This window comes from Ahaetulla prasina, chromosome 5 (genome assembly GCF_028640845.1).
Source record: "Ahaetulla prasina isolate Xishuangbanna chromosome 5, ASM2864084v1, whole genome shotgun sequence".
Taxonomy (NCBI): domain Eukaryota; kingdom Metazoa; phylum Chordata; class Lepidosauria; order Squamata; family Colubridae; genus Ahaetulla; species Ahaetulla prasina.
The window spans coordinates 76,272,841-76,294,687 of NC_080543.1; the positions used below are offsets into that span (position 1 = coordinate 76,272,841).

At 41.2% G+C, this 21,847-nt stretch overlaps 1 protein-coding gene across 5 annotated transcripts in view; it reads right to left on the reverse strand.

The window, feature by feature from the left end:
* The window catches only part of APOO (apolipoprotein O), a 172,427-nt gene that overhangs the window by 89,252 nt on the left and 61,328 nt on the right, over positions 1-21,847 (reverse strand). For 4 of the 5 annotated variants that reach the window (XM_058184601.1, XM_058184603.1, XM_058184605.1 and 1 more), the window contains one exon: positions 4,157-4,267. The exons of the other annotated variant lie outside the window; for it this stretch is intronic. In XM_058184601.1, the coding sequence (XP_058040584.1) occupies positions 4,157-4,267 (111 nt within the window). Of the gene's footprint in view, positions 1-4,156; positions 4,268-21,847 lie in introns of those variants that run through there. 5 annotated transcript variants of the gene reach the window in all.

A 21,847-nucleotide genomic window follows, 5' to 3' on the forward strand; every position in this document is an offset into this window, starting at 1 on the left:
CTATTCCTTTATACCTTTAATATATCATATAGTACCCCTAAAATTACACATTTATATCCACAATAAATCATTTACAAAAATTAACCATAATCATATATAATAAAATTAAACATTCTCCCTCCCCTTATCTTACACATTTTCGACCATCTATTCACCATTCAACTTAACATCTGTTAACAAAGAATTCCCAATCTTTAATACATTAGTATAAAAATCTCGTGCTTTACAAATTGTATTGAGAAAATACTTTCTTCCTTTATAATTCAGTGTTAAACCTGCTGGAACCTCCCATCTAAAATATATCTGATGTTTCTTAAGCTCATCCACCAGAAAGGCAAATTCTTTTCTCTTTCTTAACATTTTAGGAGGAATTTCCTTCATCATTATTATATCTTGTCCTAATATTTGAAATTTATTTTTATAAAATGCTTGCAAAATTCCATACCTAATCCTCTTATTTGTAAAATAAATAACCACATCTCTCGGTAAACACTTCTGCCTTGCCCACCAGGAATTAACACGATAAATTTTTTCAATATTAACTTCAAAATCTTCTGGTTCCATTCCTCTATCTGGGCAAAGGCCTGAATAAAAATCTCTTTCAAATTTTCCTCTTTAGATTCTCTTAAACCCTTACCCTTATAGCATATTCCATTAATTTATATTGTAATATAACCCTTTCTTCCTCTGCCTTATCAGCCTTAACCTGAATATCATCTATTTTATTTTCTAAATTCAAATTAATTTGAACTTCATCTATTTTCCTTTGCAAATCTAAATTAATTTGGTTAAATTCATTCAGTCTTTCTTCTGTCTGTGTACTAGATAACAATAATGGAGTAATTGATTCCTTTAATTTTTTCATCTCCTTACTCTGCTCTTCCACCAAATCTTTAAAATCCAGTATTTCTTTCTCCATTTCATTAAATTTTTGATCTATTTCTGAAAGATGAGCCTCCATAAGCTCCTGTAAAAAATTCCTTAGACTTTCTTTAATATCCTCTCTCAATTTCCGTACCTGAAGTGAAGATATTTCCAATAATTTAGAAGTGGTTAAATCTCTTTGCTTAAAAGCCATTTTTAAACTAAGTAATATCAAGAAGAAGAAGAAAAAAAAAAAAAAAGGGGGAGGGAATAAAAAGAAAAAAAAACCCAATAAATTTTTCTTCTTAAACACTGTAAAAAAAAGATAATAAAAAAAGAAATAGATTTTTTTTTAAAAAAAGAATTCCATTTAGAAAAAAAAATCTTGTTATTTTCTTCTTAGAGGTTCCACACCAGCAATTGTAATCAGCATTTCCTTAGCTTTCACTTTCAAAACACAAAACGCCATCTTTCTTCATCTCCACTCTTCAAATAACTTCTCTGTCAGGGAGTTAAAATCATCTTACAAACAAATGCCAGCCCTCCTGCTTTCGATTCTTTCCGTGTTGACAATTTATCATTAATCCTCTTCAGTCACGGAGATGGACGCTGCGTTTTGCTCTGCTTTTGCAGAGGCGTTCTGGACTCTGGAGCTTTTTTTGAACTATCGAAGGAGCGTTCCCATCAAACCACCAGAAATCATTCTGGGGCTTTTCTTGGGGGCTCAAACTTCAGTTCAAATGCTCATCTCCCCCTCTTTGCCCGAGGGCAGAGATTTACGAGCTGTTGACAGAAGATTAGCACTGTCTAAACAGCTCTCACAGAATCACAAAGAACGGGCGGACTGAAATCGCCGCCATTAACACAGCGGAGCCAAACCGGAAGTCCCCTGCATGAACTTCATGGCAGCCCTGCAGCAGGACAGAGGAGGGGAGAGATTGTCCCTTCCACCTTTTCAACCCAAAGCTCCATCTTCTCTGGCTGCCAAGTCCCCTGCCTGCACCCCTCTCACTGGAACAAGATGCACAATTCAATATCGGTATTAACCTTAGAGGCCTTCCAGTGCAACGCTCTGCTGTAGCTTTGGAGCAAACCTCCTACTTTCCTGTGCAGGGAAGTACATCCCCAAAATGTACATCCCCAAAATGCTCTATCCAAAGCCTTCAGCCTTGCAATCCAGGGATGTGTGTCTGTGCTGTAATCCCAAAGAAAGGACAGTTTGCAGGAAAATCCCCACCCTTCATTTTCCTGCTGATAGTTCTTTACTTGGGATCGCAGCACAGATGCACTTCCCCAAAATGCTACATCTGAAGCCTTCAGCCTTGCAATCCTGGGATATCCATCTGTGCAGGGCTCCCAAGGAAAGAATGGTGTGTGTGTGTGTATGTGAGAGAGAGAGAGAGAGAGAGCGATCCGATCCAACCTCGGAGAGTTATCCAGGGCTGGCAGCAATGTGTGCGCTCTCTCTCTCTCTCTCTCTCTCTCTCTCTCTCTCACACACACACACACACACACACACACACACACACACACACAAGCACAGAGGTCCCTCACCCCCCACAGGATAGCCACATCCCTTCACTAACCTGCTTTCCAGCTCCGTTCTCCGTTGTGCGTGGCGAGAAAAGTAGTCTGTGGGACAACAGTTAAAAAAATAGTTCAGACCTTCCAACTTCTCATGAAAAAAAAGATCTCGCGAAGTTGGAAGGCCTGAACTACCATATTTTTTTTTACCATAGTCCCACAGACTACTTTAGTTGCCCTGCATGTGGCAGTGGAGAACGGAGCTGGAAACCAGGTTAGTGAAGGGATGTGGCTACCCTGGAGGGTGGGTGTGAGTGGGTGAGGGTGGCCTGGCTAAAGGGTGCACTGGTACGGGCAGCTTGGGGCAGTTCTGCACCCGCTGCCTTGCTTTATCCTCCACCACCCCACCGCCTCACTTCGTTCTTTGCAACACGTAGCCTCTCACAGTAACGAGAATTTCCTGCAATTCTCTGTGAGATTGTGAGAGGCTGCACATTGCTTCTGGGCGGGGGAGGCTCGGTCCCCTTACCCAGTTCCCCTCCACGATTTCTCTCTCTCTCTCTCTGTCCCTCATATATATAGAGAGACATTTGATCGCTTGAACTGCCATACACTTTTCGCCCAGAGGAAGATGAAGCAGGCAAAAAGTGTTTGGGTGCCCAATAGGTGCCGGCCTGCATTGTCAAGTGATTGGGCTGCTGAGTGCCGGCCTCCACGCCTACTCGGAGCTGCAGGCGCTGGGCTACAGCTATGCTGAGCCTAGCGCTTTTTGAGCCCTGGCCCTTGTGGCCGCTGCAGCTCTCATGCTGGCTCTGTGAGGCAAGCGTGGTGCTGCCCCTGGTTGCCTGTGGCAGCTCTGCAGCCACCTTACCTTCTGCCCAGCCCAGCCTACCACCAAGCCCCAGTTGCTAGCCAGCAGTCTCCACTACCTCCCACTGGAGCTACCCCACACAGCTGGCAGGAGAGCTGCAGTACCCACCAGATTCTGGGCTGTAGCCCGGCACCTGCAGCACTGAATAGGTATGCAAGCTGGCGCTCAGTAGCCCAAAGAAGACCCCTTCCAGCTGGAGTTCCATGTCCAGCCAGGGAGCGGTTCCCAGGACCATCTGATTCTCAACGAGCCAGCAGCATGGTTGCAGGGGGCTTACTGCCCACCTGAAAGAAAGGCTGGGTTGCATAAAGGGGATTTCCCCCCCAAGACTCTCTCAAACGCTGGGCTGTGGGCTCCACTCCAGGGAGCCTCAATCAGGGCCAAGGTCTGGGCACACCCCAGCCTCCATCCGCCAGGAGGGCAAAGAGCCCCTGGGAGGCCAGCAGCAGCATGGGCAGCCACTTAGTGGTCAGCAGCATACAGCCAAGTGTCCCAGCAGTATGCCAAGGGTTTGGCCCATTGCAGCCACAAGCAGACAGAGGGGTGGAGTGGGGAGGGGGGAAGCAGCAGCTGCACTCCCACTCCCGTTGGCCCCTGTACTTGCCACCTTCTGCACATCAAAAAATAAGACCTCCACAAAAATAAGCCTGAGTGCTTATTTTGGGGCCCAAAAGAAAATAAGACCAGGTCTTATTTTCTGGGAAACATGGTGTGTATTGGGGGGTTCTCCACATGGGAAATCCTTCTACATAAACCACAATGAGGCAGCACTGCAACACTGCAATGCACCTTCATAAAAAACAATAACTTCATTAGAAAAGAAGAAATCTAAATTATGAATCTACATACTGAAATTAGATAATGAATAAGAAAATCATTTAGAGAAAAGACTCATACCTCATCAACTTTTAATAGGTTCTTTTTGGATGATTTATTCTCAGCAGAATCAGCATATACGTGTACAGCAAGCAAGCTTAAGGTACAAGGTGCAGAAATCAACTGGCTTATCTAAATATAATAAAATGGAGATATTTTATATGTTTAAATGGAATTGAACAGATACATATTTGCAATTCAAGCATGAATTAAGCAGTTATTGTCACGATTCTGCACAGTTTTAGTAAAGTAGAAACTAAAAGATGCATATAAATATACAAAAGCACATTTTTGAGTCTCAATAAGGCTTTTCCTGGTATCTCCTGTACTTTGTGTGTATTACCATGTTTCCCTGAAAATAAGACCCGGACTTATTTTCTTTTGGGCTTGAAAATAAGCACTCAAGCTTATTTTCAGGGAGGTCTTATTTTTTTAAAGTAGAGGAGGAGGTGAGCGTAGGAGGCGATAGGAGTAGGAGCGCAGCTGCCACTGGCCCCACTCTTCGTCCCACTATCTATTTGCCTATGGTTGAAATGGGCCCAGCTCTCGGCATGCCTCCGCCTGCCCTGCTTGCTGGTCCAGCTGTTGCTGGGATACTTCTCGGCCGTACCACCTCACAGGAAATCTTCGCCCTCCTGGCAGGGTGGGTGAAGCCAGGGCATGCTGAAAGCTTGGCCCTGACTAAAGCTGCGGGCAAGCAGACAGTGGGACAGAAAGGGTGGGGCCAGTGGTAGCTGCCCAAACACTTTTTGCCCAAAGGGACACAAAGCTTTGTTTGCTTGCAAAGGGGGATGCTTTGAAACAGAGCTAATAGCTCAGTTTCAAACCATCCATTTGCAAGCACATAAAGCTTTTAAGTCTCCGTCATTTCTGTCGGGACAAAAAGTGTTTGGTCGTCTATGGCAGGGGTCTCCAACCTTGGTGTTCTGTTTCCCTTCCCCCAATACTCCCAGCAAAGAGTCCGTCAGAGGCCTTCCTTTTTTTTCCCTTTTATTTACATAGATACATGTCCTGGCCACGTCTACCCACGGGCCTGCCAAGTTTCTGGAGATAACGAGGAAATTATAGATAAGGCCAGAATTACTCACGAATATATTCTTCCCTCCATGAATTAGCTCGCGCCAAATTCATTGCTTTGTCCAAGACAAAAAACCAGGAAGTCCCGCCTCCTATTTATAGTCTCTGCAGATGTCACTGCATGACAATTATGACTTGGCTTTGTCCCAACTCTTCCGCTGCTGCGCACGCCGATCAAGCCTTCGTAATCTTGCGTCCCTCCAAAACTGTTCTTGGGGCGTTGCCAAATCAGAAGAAGGCCCGGGAGAATCAGGCCTTGCCGGCCCCTCCCTTTGAGTGGGTGCCAGGGAGGGAGAGGGCTCAAGAGAAGCAGGGCTTGCCAGGTCTTCTCCCTCATTTTCTGAATCATCCGAGTCCAGGAGTCTGGGTCCAGGAACCTGGGTCACAACACTTGGCAACTTTTCTGGCTGAGGAATTCTGGGAGTTGTCCACAAGTTTTAAAGTTGCCAAGGTTGGAGACCCTTGGTTTATGGGGTGCTTGGGAATGGAGCAAATTGCTTTGTTTCCCTCTGGGTGAAAAGTGTGCAGCACAGCCAGGTGGTGGCAGAGACGATCCCAATGTGCTGCCCACTCCGTCCCACCATCTGTCAGCTTGCCTGTGGCTGTGTCAAAGAGCTATCCGCACAGGGCATTGGGATCGCCTGGCTCCCCCATGCCTCTGCTGCCACCTGCTGTGGTGCTGCCATACAAGCCTCCCACGAGCCTCCTGTGAGTCAGGCAGCCGCATAGCACATCTGGATCACCTGCCTTCTCCCCACCTCTGCCTCCAAGCTTGGACTTATCAGTATTTGCGCTGTGCCCAGGGGCCGGCTATCGTGCTGGCCATACCCATCCCCTGGGCTTATTTTTGTGGTAGGGCTTAAATCAGGCTTGTATTTTGGGTGGGTCTTATTTTTGGGGAAACACATTACAACAAATCTGTCTGTTTCTATTTAAGATAAAGTTGAAACCTGTATATTGGAAGAAAAAATTCTACAGGAAAATTCTACAGGAACTTAAAGCACTGGGCTAATCGTGGGGAAAACTGAATGACATTTTTTAAGAAGAGATGTAAACATGTTTTTGAAAAGAATTCATTCTCTTGATCAAATTACAAGGTTCGGCTTTTATCATCAATTAGTATTTGCTTTGGACACAATGACCTAATCCTAGAAAAAAGGGAGTGGCAGATGTTTCTTGTACAGCAAGATTCTCTTTTATAAGTAATTGTGTTCTCTTCGCCGATGATGTTAAATTATTTAAAACTACCAACAATGTGGCTACCTTTCAAAAAGACCTTGACTTTGTGTCAGAATGGTTAAAAATTTGGCAACTCCAAATCTCAACCAGCAAATACTCTGTCTTACACATTGGAAAAAAGAATCAGAACACTAAATACAAGCTTGATGGACATTACCTTGTAGATGACCCTCACCGCGTCAAAGACCTTGGAGTTTTCATATCAAATGATCTAAGTGCCAAAGCCCACTGCAACTACATCGCCAAAAAGGCTTTAAGAGTTGTTAACTTAATCTTGCATAGCTTCTTCTCCAGAAAGATTACACTACTAACCAGAGCATATAAAACATTTGCTAGACCAGTTCTCAAATACCGCTCACCTGTCTGGAACCCACACCTCATTTTGGACATTAATACAATTGAGCGTGTCCAGAAATATTTTACAAGAAGAGTTCTCCATAAGAGCACCAGCGTGCCTACTGTTCCTGTCCTAATGTTCCCTTTGATTGTATCCAATTCGTATGGTTATTTCATGCTTATACTTACATATACTGTTGTGTTTGACAAATAATTAATTAATTAAATAAATAAATATTCAAATGGTTTATCAGGGATAACTCTCCGTTTGGAAGTTCAACACTTCTACAACTTCCTCAAAAACAGCAGAAGTTTAAAACTAAGTCAAAACTAGAATACATACAGGTAAGTCCTAATATTTCTTGCCATTAACATGTAGAGTTCAAAACTCAGAAACAATCACATCAGAAATAGATACATGCAGGTCCCTGTGCAAAAAACACAGGATGGTTTTAAAGTAGCCATAGTGAGCTTTCAAGGGAATGCAGTTACCCTGCAATACTACTTGTTATGTGGGTATTAAGGACTCAGCTAAAGCAACAGTGATCTGACATAGGTACAAACTATACAGTTTGTAAGGGACGGTAGATGTTCTTCTAGGATAAAAGGAGGTAAGCCTACTTTAAAAAATAAAATTGCTTATGTATAGATCTCTCTTTTTTTTAATTAAAAAAGTTTTATTTTAACATTCATATCCAATAACATATTTAGTGTACAGTCATATACAATTAATCGGACCTGCTCGGTCACCACCCCCTTCCTTTAATTCTCTTCCCTTCTCTACCTTCTTCTACTTTCCACGACCATCCTCCCCTTCTCTTATCTACATCCTCTCCTCCTTCCTCCCTATTCCTTTCTTCTCTCTCTTCTATCCCTCTTCCTTCCTTTCCTCTTCCTCCTCTTCTCTTTCCTACCTCCTTCTCTCTTCTCCTTCCTTCCTTCCCATCATTCTGAAATGGTAGCCAGGCAGCTCCGACCTTACATAAATTATACATCTTCAATCATCCCTGTACATTAACCATCAATCCATTTTCTACCCTCATCCCCCCCTCCCCCTCCCTTCCCCTTCCTCCCCCCTCCCCCGGGACTTCCCAGAACCGAATACAGGGTATAAAACTAACAATCAAAAATTAAAATATAACAAAATCATAATCCATAGTCACTCCTTAAAACCTTAACTTCCCTTCCAGAAACAAAGAAAATACATTATATATCAGACCATTCCACTCCTAGAGTTCTCAGAGACTTCTGATTGAGTTGGTGTTTGTTCTTCAATAAAGTACATAGTTTTTAATATCCAATCTTCATCAATCAATACCAAAACGTTCCATCTTTATTTATTTATTTATTTTATTAGATTTCTAGACCGCCCTTTTCCCGAAGGACTCAGGGCGGTGTACAGCCATAATAAAAATAAACAATGTACAATTAAAAATAAATAAAAAAACTTATTATACAGTTTGGCCACGAAATTTAAAATATATAAAATCTAAAAAACCCCAATTTAAAACTTTAAAAATTTTAATTTAAAATCTAAACGATTTAAGAGAGCCCCGTGTGAACAAACAAATATGTTTTCAGTTCACGGCGAAAGGTCCGAAGGTCCGATATTTGGCGTAAACCAGGGGGAAGTTCATTCCAAAGAGTAGGAGCCCCCACAGAGAAGGATCTTCCCCTGGGGGCCGCCAGCCGACATTGTTTGGCGGACGGCACCCTGAGAAGTCCCTCTCTGTGTGAGCGTACGGGTCGGTGGGAGGCATGAGGTAGCAGCAGGCGGTCCCATAAGTACCCAGGCCCCAAGCCATGGAGCGCTTTAAAGGTGGTAACCAGAACCTTGAAATGCACCCGAAAGGCAACAGGTAGCCAGTGCAGTCTGCGCAGGAGGGGTATTACATTGGAGCTACGTGGAGCTCCCTCTATCACCCCCGCAGCTGCATTCTGGACTAACTGAAGCCTCCGAGTGCATCTCAAGGGGAGCCCCATGTAGAGAGCATTGCAATAATCCAGGCGAGAGGTAACGAGAGCATGAGTGACTGTGCATAAGGCATCCCGATCAAGGAAGGGGCGCAACTGGCGAACCAGGCGAACCTGGTGAAAGGCTCTCCTGGAGACGGCCGCCAAATGATCTTCAAACGACAGCCGTGCATCCAGGAGAACACCCAAGTTGCGCACTCCCTCCTTTGGGGCCAATAACTCGCCCCCAACAGTCAGCTGCGGCTGCAGCTGACTGTATCGGGGTGCCGGCATCCACAGCCATTCCGTCTTGGAGGGATTGAGCTTGAGTCTGTTTCTCCCCATCCAGACCCGTACGGCCTCCAAACACCGGGACAGCACTTCAACAGCTTTGTTGGGGTGGCCCGGGATGGAAAAGTACAGCTGAGTATCATCAGCGTACAGCTGATATCTCACCCCGAAGCCACTGATGATCTCGCCCAACGGCTTCATATAGATGTTGAACAGGAGGGGCGAGAGAATTGACCCCTGCGGCACCCCACAAGTAAGGTGCCTCGTGGTCAACCTCTGCCCTCCTGTCAACACCGTCTGCGACCGGTCGGAGAGATAGGAGGAGAACCACCGATAAACGGTGCCTCCCACTCCCAACCCCCCCAACCGGCACAGCAGGATACCATGGTCGATGGTATCAAAAGCCGCTGAGAGATCTAACAGGACCAGGGCAGAGGAATAACCCCTGTCTCTGGCCCTCCAGAGATCATCCACCAACGTGACCAAAGCGTTCTCCGTGCTGTATCCGGGTCGGAAGCCAGACTGGAACGGGTCTAGATAGACTTCCAATATTCACCAGGGATTCTTCTGTAATGTCTTTGTTCCTTAAGCAGTCTCTCCAAAATAATTCATATTTCCAACTTAATTTCTTAAATTTTACTGTCCAATCTCCAAAGGTAAACAATAATCCATCTTTTCATATCTTTGGTATCATTTACATACATCAAATAGTATTACTAATATTATTGTTAATCCTATATTATCTCCACAATATGTCAACTGTAATAATTAAAATCTTCACTTTACCTTGCTTATATCAAATAACATTATTAAAATTACACCTATAACTTATCCAAAATATATCAGTTATAACAATTAAATTCTATTTAACCAAATAACAACATTACATCCATCTCTCAAATATAATATTTAATCCAAATTCCTAAATTTTACTATCTATCCTCCAAAATTAAACAATATTCCATCTTCCTATTCCTTTATACCTCAAATATATCAAATAGTACCCCTAAAATTACACATTTATATCCAAAATAAATCATTTACAAAAATTAACCATAATCATATATAATAGAATTAAACATTCTCCCTCCCCTTATCTTCTATCTTACACATTTTCCACCATCTATTCACCAATCAACTTAGCATCTATCAATAAAGGATTCCCAATCTTTAATACATTAGTGTAAAAATCTCGTGCTTTGAAAACTTTATTGAGAAAATACTTTCTTCCTTTATAATTCACTGTTAAGCCAGCTGGAATCTGATGTTTCTTACGCTCATCCACTAAAAAGGCAAATTCTTTTCTCTTTCTTAACATTTTAGGAGGAATTTCCTTCATCATTACTATATCTTGTCCTAATATTTGGAATTTATTTTTATAAAATGCATGCAAAATTCCATACCTAATCTTCTCCCTACATTCTTTTAATCCCCTCATCCTTATAGCTGAATCAAATTTTCTAGGACATAGGGTCAAAATACAGGCTGTTTCCATTTTGTAATTTGAACAGCTCAAATTGCTAAAAATTCAATCCATGCAGAAGCAAGAACCAAAACAATATGATCTTATAGCTACGTGTTTCCCCGAAAATAAAACATCCCGTGATAATAAGCCCAATTGGGCTTTTCAACGCATGCCCTAAAATAAGCCCCCAAAATAAGCCCACCCCCAAACTACTTAAATGCATGTGCAGTCGGTCCCCACCATTTCCTCTGGTTGCTTGCAGCGCAAACAACATGAGATGAGGTGAGGCCTGGGCGGGGGGGGGGAAGGGAGGTGGGAACATACCCCATGCACCCCACATTCCCTTACCATACCAACCAGTATCGCTGATGGCCGTTGCAAAAAGAGCGGCAGGCCCAGTGACACACATCACGCCTCACTCCTAACCTACCAATACCTATCTACCCCACATGCCCTTACCATACCTACCAGTAACGCTGATGGCCACCACAAAAAAGCGGCAGGCCCAGCGACGTGCCTCACGCCCCTACCAGTAACGCTGATGGACGCCTCAAAAAGAGTGGCAGGCCCAGTGGTGCGTCTCACGCCCCACTGCTTACCTACTGCTGCCTCCAGCAAAAATGAAAGAATGGGGAGAGAGAAAGAAAAGAAAGAGAGAAAGAAAGAAAAAGGAGAGGGAGAGGAAAAAGAAACAGAAATGAGAGGGATGGAGGGAGGGAAAGAGAGACCCATTTCCCACACACAGGGAAACCACAATGCCAATCCTAGGGTTTTGGATTAATGGATTTAATGACCTAAAATGACTTTTATTTTGACCCCCAGTTGAGTTCAAAAAGAAAGAGCAACTCTGTGGAATTCAAGAAAGGAATCGTGGAGGATTCTCAGGGCAAGAATCTGGCAGCTTTCTGAAAAGAGAAGAAGTTGGATCTCCATATGGTCTGAAAATGGAGAGTAGAGTACGATAACCTCAGTCAAAAGGTGCAGGAGGGAAATGGTAAGAAGCACAAGTGTGGATCAGGTCAGCAACCATTATTTCCTGAACTTGAAGACAGCATCTCTGAACGGATCGCTGACAGGAGAGCAAAGGCTTTGGTTGTATGCAAGGCTGATATTCAAGCATTTGCCCTTGCAATGGCACCACAGTTGGAAATTATCCAGGAACAATTCACAGTCTTTCAACACTGGCTGGATAGCTTCCTTCAGTGACATGAATTATCTCTGAGGAGATCCACCTCACTGTTCAAGCTGGAAGATGGTGAACTTGTCAAATGGGCACTTGCATTCAAGTCATTCGTTGATGGCATTGACTTTTTCAAGTATCAGCTATCGAACATGATTGCCATGGATGAAACTGCAATGTTTATGGGCCAAGGAGCTCAAACAAATGAGTTTTAATATAGAAAAAATTGATATAGAAGCTAATACCTGGGCGGATCATAATCCCATGATGCTGATATGGAAAGGCCAAAGGAAAAGATCTAGGTGAACTTTAAACACCATGATTATAAAAGATAAAGAGTTTGTTAAAAAAATAGAGAAGGAATTGACCTTTTTCTTTAAGGAAAATAAACAGGAAGATACCTCAACTCAAAACCGTTGGGATACAATGAAGGCATTTACAAGAGTCTTGATGACAGACTATGTAAGGAGAAGAAACCTTAAGAAAAGGCAAGGGAGGGAAGGGGGAAAAAAGGGGGGGAAAAGGTTTTTGTTTTTAAAAACTTTTTCAATTAAAAAAAAGAAAAAAAAAGAAAACGTACTTGTTTATCCAAGCGGGACTGGCTTAATTTTTTAATTTTTTTAATTTTTTTGAATTTTAATAATTTTAATTGGGGTATTTTATTTATGGGTCAAATTTGACGGTTTTAATTTTTGGCCATTTATAGAATAGGTTATTTTAACTGTGGTTTTAATTTGTATATTGTACTGTTTTAATCTGGCTGTACTGAGTCCTTCGGGAGAAGGGCGGTATAAAAATCTAAATAATAAATAATAAATAAAATAAGTGGGAATTTAGGTTTTTTAAATCCAGGATCGCTCTCCACACTCCACCCCCAAAGACTTCAGTACAATGAAAAGAATTGATTAAAACTTCTGTCTCCACTGGTCCTCTGGAACAGGCTTTATAGCCTGGATCTCCAAGAGGTGATGGATAGCCTCTTGCATGAGGCCCCTTTGATGTTGTTGTGGGAGAAGTAGTTCAATGGATTGGAAAGGAATTCCAACGAGAGACCCAATCTGACGGTGTTTAAAACCCAATTGTCTGTTGTTGTCTGCGTTCTCTGGTCTACAAAGAGGCTCAAGCATCCCCCTAGGGGGGTGGGCTGGCTGATGAGTCACTTTTGCCGACAAAACTGATGATTGCCAGTTCCTCGAAATGGCCGCTTGTTGGGAAGGAATTGAAGTGGTCTGTCTTGCAGGCCCTGCTTCTCGTGCTGGTGGCCTCCACATTGGGGATGCTATCTTGGCTGGGATGGACCCTCCTACTCATTGGTCTGAAAGGACGACCTTCGATAGAAAGAGGTGGGACGACGGTCTGCCCTTCTCATCGCCAAAGGTAATACCTTCCTTTTATCCCTGTTCTCAGTGAGGTCTGGGCTTAGGGATTCGCCAAAGAGAGCGTCCCCTGTGTAGGGGGCAGATGCCAACCTTCATTTTGACTTCATGTCGGCTTGCCACTGACGGAGCCACAGTAGCCTCCTAGATATGAATGAGGCTAGGGCTCTAGAGGTGTATTTAGCGGCATGCAGAGTCGCATCCGCAGAGCACTGAATCACTGCAATAATCTTATTAAGATCTTGATACAGGTGAGCTTCTTGGAGATCTATCCTAGCCTGAAGTTGGCAGAGCCAAATGAGGGAGGTGCGGTTAAAGTATGATGCCACAGTAGAGGCCTTAATTCCCCAGGCCACGGCCTGGTGAGTCTTTCTTAAGATTAATTCAGATTCTTTGTCTTCTGCCTTCAAACCTTCAGCAACATCACCTGCAAATATGGTGATGGGGAAGACAGGGCCAGAATGGAATCATCCAGTGATGGCAATTGCAATGCCTGGGAGAAGTTTGGTGTCATGCCATATAATCTTTTATCGGTCCAACTGGGTGTGGGGAATGATGCTGGATTTGACCATTGTTTCTGGACAACATTCAGAAATAATTCAGGAGCCGGAATAAACTGTTGCTCTGCTATGGGTTTGGAAAACAGCCCTTGACTGTGCTCAAGGGAAGGCTCATCTACTGGCTCTGATGCAGGAGAATCTTCCGATAAATGGGCTGTGGCCCTTGCTTTGTGCAATAGTGATTTGAACAGCCCCAGAAGAAACAATCCAGTAAAGGCTGGGGTGTCAGGGGATATCCCCTAATCATCAGGGAGGTCTATCTCTCTCTGGGACTCTGTACCCAAAAAGGATTCCTCACTGCCTATAGAATGTTGTGGTGATTGACATGGGGATTTGTTCAAAGCTGGGTCAATCTGAACCTGTCGCAAGTGAACAGGTGATGCTGAGGCAAGCAAAGTAGTGTTTTTCTGGGTCAGACCAGTAGCAATGCCTTTAGATACTGCCTGCAAGATTAATTGTAGCAGGTGATCAGGCAAATCTGACAGGTTGGCCTCAGCTGAAGGTAAAGTAGAAGGCATGTGAGATGCCCCTGCAGCCAAATCCCTGGTATAGATGGGTTGAGATTCTGCTGCAGGCATCTGGCATGCAAAAGGGTCATTCTGCAGTTCCCTCCCCCTACTATCCAGCAAGCCTGGAGATGGGGAGAGCTTGCTAGCTCCCTCTGGTGACCATGATTGAGGAGCTAGAGGGAAGTGCACTGCAGGGCCTGGAACAAAAGGGCAGGAAACAGATGGCTCACTTGAGTGAGGCAGTTTCTCCAGCCCTGACTGTTGCTTCTCAGCTTTGGAAACCAGTTTGTCCAGAGCTCTCTGCCTCCATTCCCTGTCCCTAAGCTCTGCCCTAGAACCTCTGGCAGACTTGCAGGTTGCTTTTTCCCCCGCAGTGGCCTCAGCACCCCGTTTGGAAGCCATTTTAACTGAGGCTATGCAGAGTGAATGTCTGCCTTCAGAATGTTGGCAGGGATCGTGGATGAATAACAAACCCGGGGCAGGGAGGAGAAAGGTGGTGGTGGCAGTTGCCAGAGAACTCTGGGCTAACAGCACATATGCTGCAAAATAGTCCGCTCCTGAGGTGCAGCATTCCTAGGGTGAACCTAGAGTAGCCAGGGCCCAAAACCACGTTATTGCCCTGGAATACTAGGGACTAGGGGCCCAACCACAATGTTTGTGCGCCGCCGTTCAAACCTGAGGAGACCAGGAGGGAATTTCACTCCAAAAGGCCTGCAGGCTTCCTCCTTGCGCGCAGCGTAGTTGTGTGAAAATGGGGGCCGCCAGGCTTAGAGCCTGGGAAACAGCATCCAGGCTAGCAAGGGCGCTGCTCTGATCATTGTGAGTCCAGGTGCCCTGCTAAGGTGAGCTGCGGCAGAAGCGAAAACAGCAAAGTCGAATTCCAGCTGCTGGGTCAGCCAGCAGTCCTCCAATGCGGTCCCCTCTTCGAGGGGTCCAAAATAGTGGCGGCGGCTTGTCAGTGAAGCTGAAATTAGCCAGCACGCCCTCTTGGGAATCGCAGAATGTATAAGGCGATTCCCAAGCTAAGAAAAATTTGGAATCAAATAGTCCAGGAATGGTGAAGTACAGAGAAATCTCACCAAAAGTCTGTCTAGGGCCGACTGAGCTGAAAAACTGGAGAGAGAGAGAAAAGCAAGAGGTTGTATCTAAAGATTTATGACTCGGTCTCTGGGTAGATCCAACTGTAGCAAAACCCATTCCTGGACTATTCTACAGCTACCCTGGAGAATCAGCAATACCTGTGTTGCCCATGCAATATGAGCAGGTTACATGGACAGGAGGAGGTATTCTTCTTCTTTTTTTAATCAATTTTTATTGATTTTTTATTCCCCACTCCCACACACACACACAGTTTATGAACAGAGTATTGGCCATATCATATCTTATACAACTTGACGTATCCAAACATATTTTACTTAGTTACAATTTCTGCCAAAATATTTTTTCCATATTTTAATCATGTCTTAATATTTCCATGCTCATTTCAACATCTTTCGCCCTCAAGTTCTTATTTCTCCATTTTTACTGATATATATTCTCTTTTATTATTTTTTAGCTAATTCAGTTTTTATCCTGATATATTCAGACATGTTCGGGGTTGTCTTTCTTCCATTTCATCTTTTCCCTTTTACAGCAGTCTTTCTTCTCTTATTCATTCCTCTCCCTCCCTTCTTTTATCCTTCCTACTTTGTTCTCTCCTCTCCTACTCTTTCTCTACTTCCCCTTCCTTTCTCTCCCTCCTCCCTTCTTCCTCCCTATCTGACTTTCTCTCCTACTCTTATTTCCCCTCCCTTTCTTCCTCTCCTCTTCCCTTTCTTCATTCCCTCTCTCTCCTTCTCCCGTTCTTCCATTTCTCTCCTTCTTCTTATCTCTCTCTATATCTGTATTCATTTTCATTTCAATATTTTTAACTATGGTGTCCAGACAACCCCAAATATACATTTATTAAGTATATTTTTCAGAATTCCTTTCATATGTTTTAATTATTAACATTGTCTTTCCTCTTGTTCCATTTTTACCTTACAGCCTTTTAATTATAAAATCACAGAAAAGGAAGTGCAGGACCTATTTCACAGACAAAAGCCAGGAAAAGCTCCAGGACCAGACAAGATAACTCCTTCTTGCTTAAATGTCTGTGCTGACCAATTGGCCCCCATCTTCACCCATATTTTCTATAAATCACTAGATATGTGCTATGTTCCTTCTTGCTTCAAACGCTCTACCATCATCCCAGTGCCGAAGAAGCCCACCATCAAGGAACTGAATGACTACAGACCAGTTGCTCTAACATCTGTAGTCATGAAAACCTTTGAAAGGCTAGTGCTGTCCCACTTGAAAACCATCACGGATCCGCTGTTAGAACCCTTGCAATTTGCATACCAAGCAAATAGATCAACAAATGATGCTGTTAATATGGCTCTGCACTACATCCTACAACATCTTGAGTCTCCAAAGACCTATGCAAGGGTCCTTTTTGTAGACTTTTGTAGACTTTTTGTAGACTTTTGCAGCATTCAATATCATCATTCCAGACATTCTTCTAACTAAGCTAAACCAGCTACAGGTACCGGAACAGACTTGTAAGTGGATCACAAGCTTTCTAACAAACAGGAAGCAGCAGGTGAAGCTAAGCAAGATCACATCAAATACCTGTACAATTAGCACAGGGGCCCCCCAAGGCTGTGTGCTCTCCTCACTTCTCTTCTCTCTGTATACCAATGACTGCATCTCCAAAAATCCATCTGTTAAGCTACTGAAGTTCGCAGATGACACAACAGTGATCGGTCTCATTCGAGACAATGACGAATCCGCATATAGACGAGAGGTCGAATGACTAGCCTTGTGGTGCAACCAAAACAATCTGGAACTGAACACACTCAAAACCGTAGAAATGGTAGAAGACTTTAGGAGAAACCCTTCCATACTTCCACCTCTCACAATACTAGACAACACAGTATCAATAGTAGAAACCTTTAAATTTCTAGGTTCTATCATATCGCAAGATCTAAAATGGACAGCTAACGTCAAAAACATCATTAAAAAAGGACAACAAAGAATGTTCTTTCTGCGCCAACTCAATCAGCTCAAACTGCCCAAGGAGCTGCTGATTCATTTCTACAGAGGAATTATTGAGTCTGTTATTTGCACCTCTATAACTGTCTGGTTCGGTTCTGCAACACCACAAGAAAGACACAGACTTCAGAGGATAATTAGAACTGCAGAAAAAATATTTGCTAGCAACCTGCCTTCCATTGAGGACCTGTATACTGCACGAATCAAGAAGAGGGCCGTGAAAATATTTACAGATCCCTCACATCCAGGACATAAACTGTTTCAACTACTACCCTCAAAACGACGTTATAGAGCACTGCACAACAGAACAACTAGACACAAGAACAGTTTTTTTCCCGAAGGCCATCACTCTGCTAAACAAATAATTCCCTCAACACTGTCAAACTATTTACTAAATCTGCACTACTATTAATCTCATAGTTCCCATCACCAATCTCTTTCCACTTATGACTGTATGACTGTAACTTTGTTGCTGGCAATCCTTATGATTTATATTGATATATTGACCATCAATTGTGTTGTAAATGTTGTACCTTGATGAACGTATCTTTTCTTTTATGTACACTGAAAGCAAATGCACCAAGACAAATTCCTTGTGTGTCCAATCACACTTGGCCAATAAAAAATTCAATTCTGTTCTGTTCTGTTCTGTTCTGTTCTATTCTATTAATACAACCTTCCACCTCTTGTTTTCTTTAAATTCTTATTCCCAGTTCAATAATTATTTTTCTCTTTCATCAGGATACATCATTTACTAACATTTCAATTTTGTTCCATTTTACATCTGTCTTTCAATTATTTTCACCTATAAACCATTCTATCTTTCACATTTCACCTGCTGGACTATTTTTCTTTTCTTTTTTTTTATTGAAAAAGTTTTTACAAAAAAAAATCCCCCCCCCACCCTACCTCCCCCTCCTTCAAAAACCTCTCCTCCCCGACAAACACAAGATATAGTTAAAAATAAAACAAACATATGCTAAAATTTTTCCCTCCTAACTCAGTTATACTCCTGCATTTCTCATCAAATCCTAACCGTCCCCAATGCAATCAGAAATAATACATCCTAATCATTCAAAGGCAGCCTGATATCTCTTCATCTGATATCTGTTTTGAATATAGTCAATTCATTTTTTCCATTAATTTAAGTATCTTTTTTGCGTATTGTCTTTCAAAAACGCTGAGATTTTTGCCATCTCAGCCAAATTGGCAACTTTTAATATCCATTCTTCTATTGTAGGTAATTCTTTTTTCTTCCAATACTGTCCTATCAGTAATCTTGCCGCTGTTATTAGATTTAAAATCAATTTAGTCTCAATTACTGTACAGTCCGTGATAATTCCCAGTAAAAAAAAATTGCGGCAGGGACTTTATCTTCTTTTTCAAAACATTTTGTAAAATCCACCAAATTCTTATCCAAAAAGCCTTAATATTCTTGCAAGTCCACCAAATATGAAAATATGTAGCATCATCACAATTGCATCTCCAACATTTTGCTTGCATATCTGGATACATACACAATAATTTCTTAGGATCTAAATGCCATCTATAAAACATATTATAAAAATTTTCCCTTAAATTCTGTGCCTGCGTAAATTTAACATTTCTAACCCAATTTTTTCCCCAAGTTTCCAATAATATTGGCTCCTGAAAATTTTGTGCCCACTTTATCATACAGTCCTTTACCAAATCCCTTTCAGAATCTATTTCAAGTAACACATTATACAATCTCTTTATATGCTCCTGAGACTGATTTCTAATTTGCTTTACCAAATTTTCCTCTTTCTGCACTATACCAATTTTCTGATCTTCCTTCCATCTAGCACGTAGTTGCTCATATTGAAACCAAGTATAATTTTTCCCTTCTTCTTTTAATACGTGCAGAGATTTTAATTGCAAATTACCTCTTTCAGTATACAAAAGATCTTTATTTATAATCATTTCCTGATTCTGTTCTATATTTATATTCTCTATTGTATGTCTAGGACTTGCCCACATAGGAACCTTATAATTCAGTTTATAAGAGTATTTTTTCCAGACACGCAAGAGAGCAGTTCTTAACACATGATTTTTAAAAGCCTTATCCACATTTTTATCATAAATTAAATATACATGCCATCCATATAGTAAATCATAACCTTCTATATTCAGGATTCTTTCCTCCGTTAGATTAAACCAATCACTTATTGCAGAGAGAGCAGCTGCTTCATAGTATAATTTAAAATTGGGCATTTTTAAACCTCCCCTTTCCTGGGAATCTTGAATTATTTTCATTTTAACCCTCGCTTTTTTACCTTCCCATATAAATTTATTAATTCCAGTCTGCCATTCCTCCAAATGTTTATCTTTCTTAATTATTGGTATCATCTGAAAGAGGAATAAAAATCTAGGTAAAACATTCATTTTGATAGCAGCTATTCTCCCCAACAGCGATAATTGAATTTTTTTCCAAACAATCAACTCCTTCTGAACTTTTTGCCATAACACTTCATAATTATTCTTGTACAATTTCACATTTGATGGGGTAATATAAACCCCTAAATATTTAACCTTTTTTACAATTTCAAATCCTGTTATTTCCTCTAATTTTTCTTTCTGTTGTTTGGTCATATTTTTATTATCACTTTTGTTTTATTCTGATTTACCTTAAACCCTGAAACCTTTCCATATCGATCAATTATTTCCAACAGAGATACACTTGAATTTATAGGATTTGTTAAAGTAATCACCAAGTCATCTGCAAAAGCTCTCAGTTTATATTCATGTTGTCTAACTTTAATACCCTCTGTCTCTTTTGATTCTCGTATTTTATCCAATAATGGCTCCAGAGTTAAAATAAACAATAGTGGTGATAAAGGACATCCCTGTCTTGTTCCTTTCGCAATCTTAAAAGCTTCTGTTAAATTACCATTAATTATTATCTGGCCTGTTTGCTCTCCATAAATCGCTCTAATTATTCTTACAAAACCATCTCCAAATTGCATTTTATTTATTAATTTAAATAAAAAATCCCAATGCAATCGATCAAAAGCTTTCTCTGCATCCAAAAAAATACATGCTGCTGAGATAAAAATTTTCTTTTCTAAATATTCCAATAAATTTACAATCTGCCTAACATTATTCCTCATCTGTCTCCCTTTTATAAATCCAGATTGATCAGTATGAATTCTTCGTTGTAAAACTAACATTAATCTATTTGCTATTATTTTAACAAAAATCTTATAATTATTATTTAAAAGTGAAATTGGCCTATAATTCCCAGGTTTAGAACAATCCTGTTCCTCTTTTGGTATCAATGAAATAAAAGAAGTTCTCCATGAAGGGGGAATTCCCCCTCCTAATTGTATCTGATTAAATAATTCCTTAAGTGGACCTAACATCTCATCCTGTAAATTCCTATAATAACTTGCTGTAAGCCCATCCGTACCAGGAGTTTTCCCCATTTTTAATTGTTTAATTACCAAAATAATTTATTCAGAAGTTATAGGACGATTCAATTCTTCCCTTTGTTCTAAAGTTAAGCTTTTAACCTTATAATCTTTCAAATAATTATCAATATCCATATTCAATATATTATCTTTAGCGTATAAATTTGTATAATATTCTAAGAAAGCTTTTTTAATTTTATCCTGTTGATATCTCTCTTTACCTTTATATTCTATTTTTTCTATAATGCGTTGTTTTTGTTTTTTCCTTAAAATGTATGCTAACCACCTACCAGGTCTATTTGCATTACAAAAGGTATTATGTTTGGCATATTGTATATTTGTTGCCACCTGGTCAGCCATCATCAAAGTAAATTGACTCTGTAATAACTTTATTGCATCTTTAAGTTTTTGATCATGCAGATTATGTATTAATAATTGTTGTTTCTTATAGATTTCCTCTTCTAGATACCTACGCTATCTTTGTTGCTTATTTCTCTGTCTATTATTAGTATATATTAATATACCTCTCATAAAGGCCTTACTGGCCATCCCAAACCATTTCTATCGATGTTTCCTTATTCAAATTATAACCAAAAAATTCTTTCATCTGCTTTTTACATTGATTTACATTATCCTGATATCTAAACAAATTTTCATTTAATCTCCATGTTCTTCTGCCTTCTTTTTCATACTGCAATTCCATCCAAACTGGGCTATGATCAGACAAATAGCTTGAAAATATCTTAATTTTCTTTATCCTAGAAAGCAAATCATTAGAAGTTAATATAAAATCAATACGTGAAAAAGATTGATGCCTATCAGAGAAAAAAGTATAGTCTCTTTCCTCTAGGTTCCGCAATCTCCATACATCTCTCAACTCAAAATCTTCTATCATCTCAATGTTGCAATATAGCCATACGGATTCCATCTGAGAGATCGCCTATGTGCTAGATTAGCGTGGGATTCTCCCAGCTAGTTGAATCACATAGGTAGAAACTTCTTTGATGTTAGAGTCACATCAGAGGAGCAGGATATTTACCTCTATGGTGTGAAGATGCATTTACAGTTTTACAGTTTCCTTTACTTGATAAGATCTTCCTCACAAAGATCTAAGGAATCCCTTTATGTGAAGATCAATTGGTATGCAAGGTTAGGATGTCACAGGATGTATTGCTATGTTTTGCTACATGATCGATATACAAGATTTTGTTTGATGTATTGCTTTC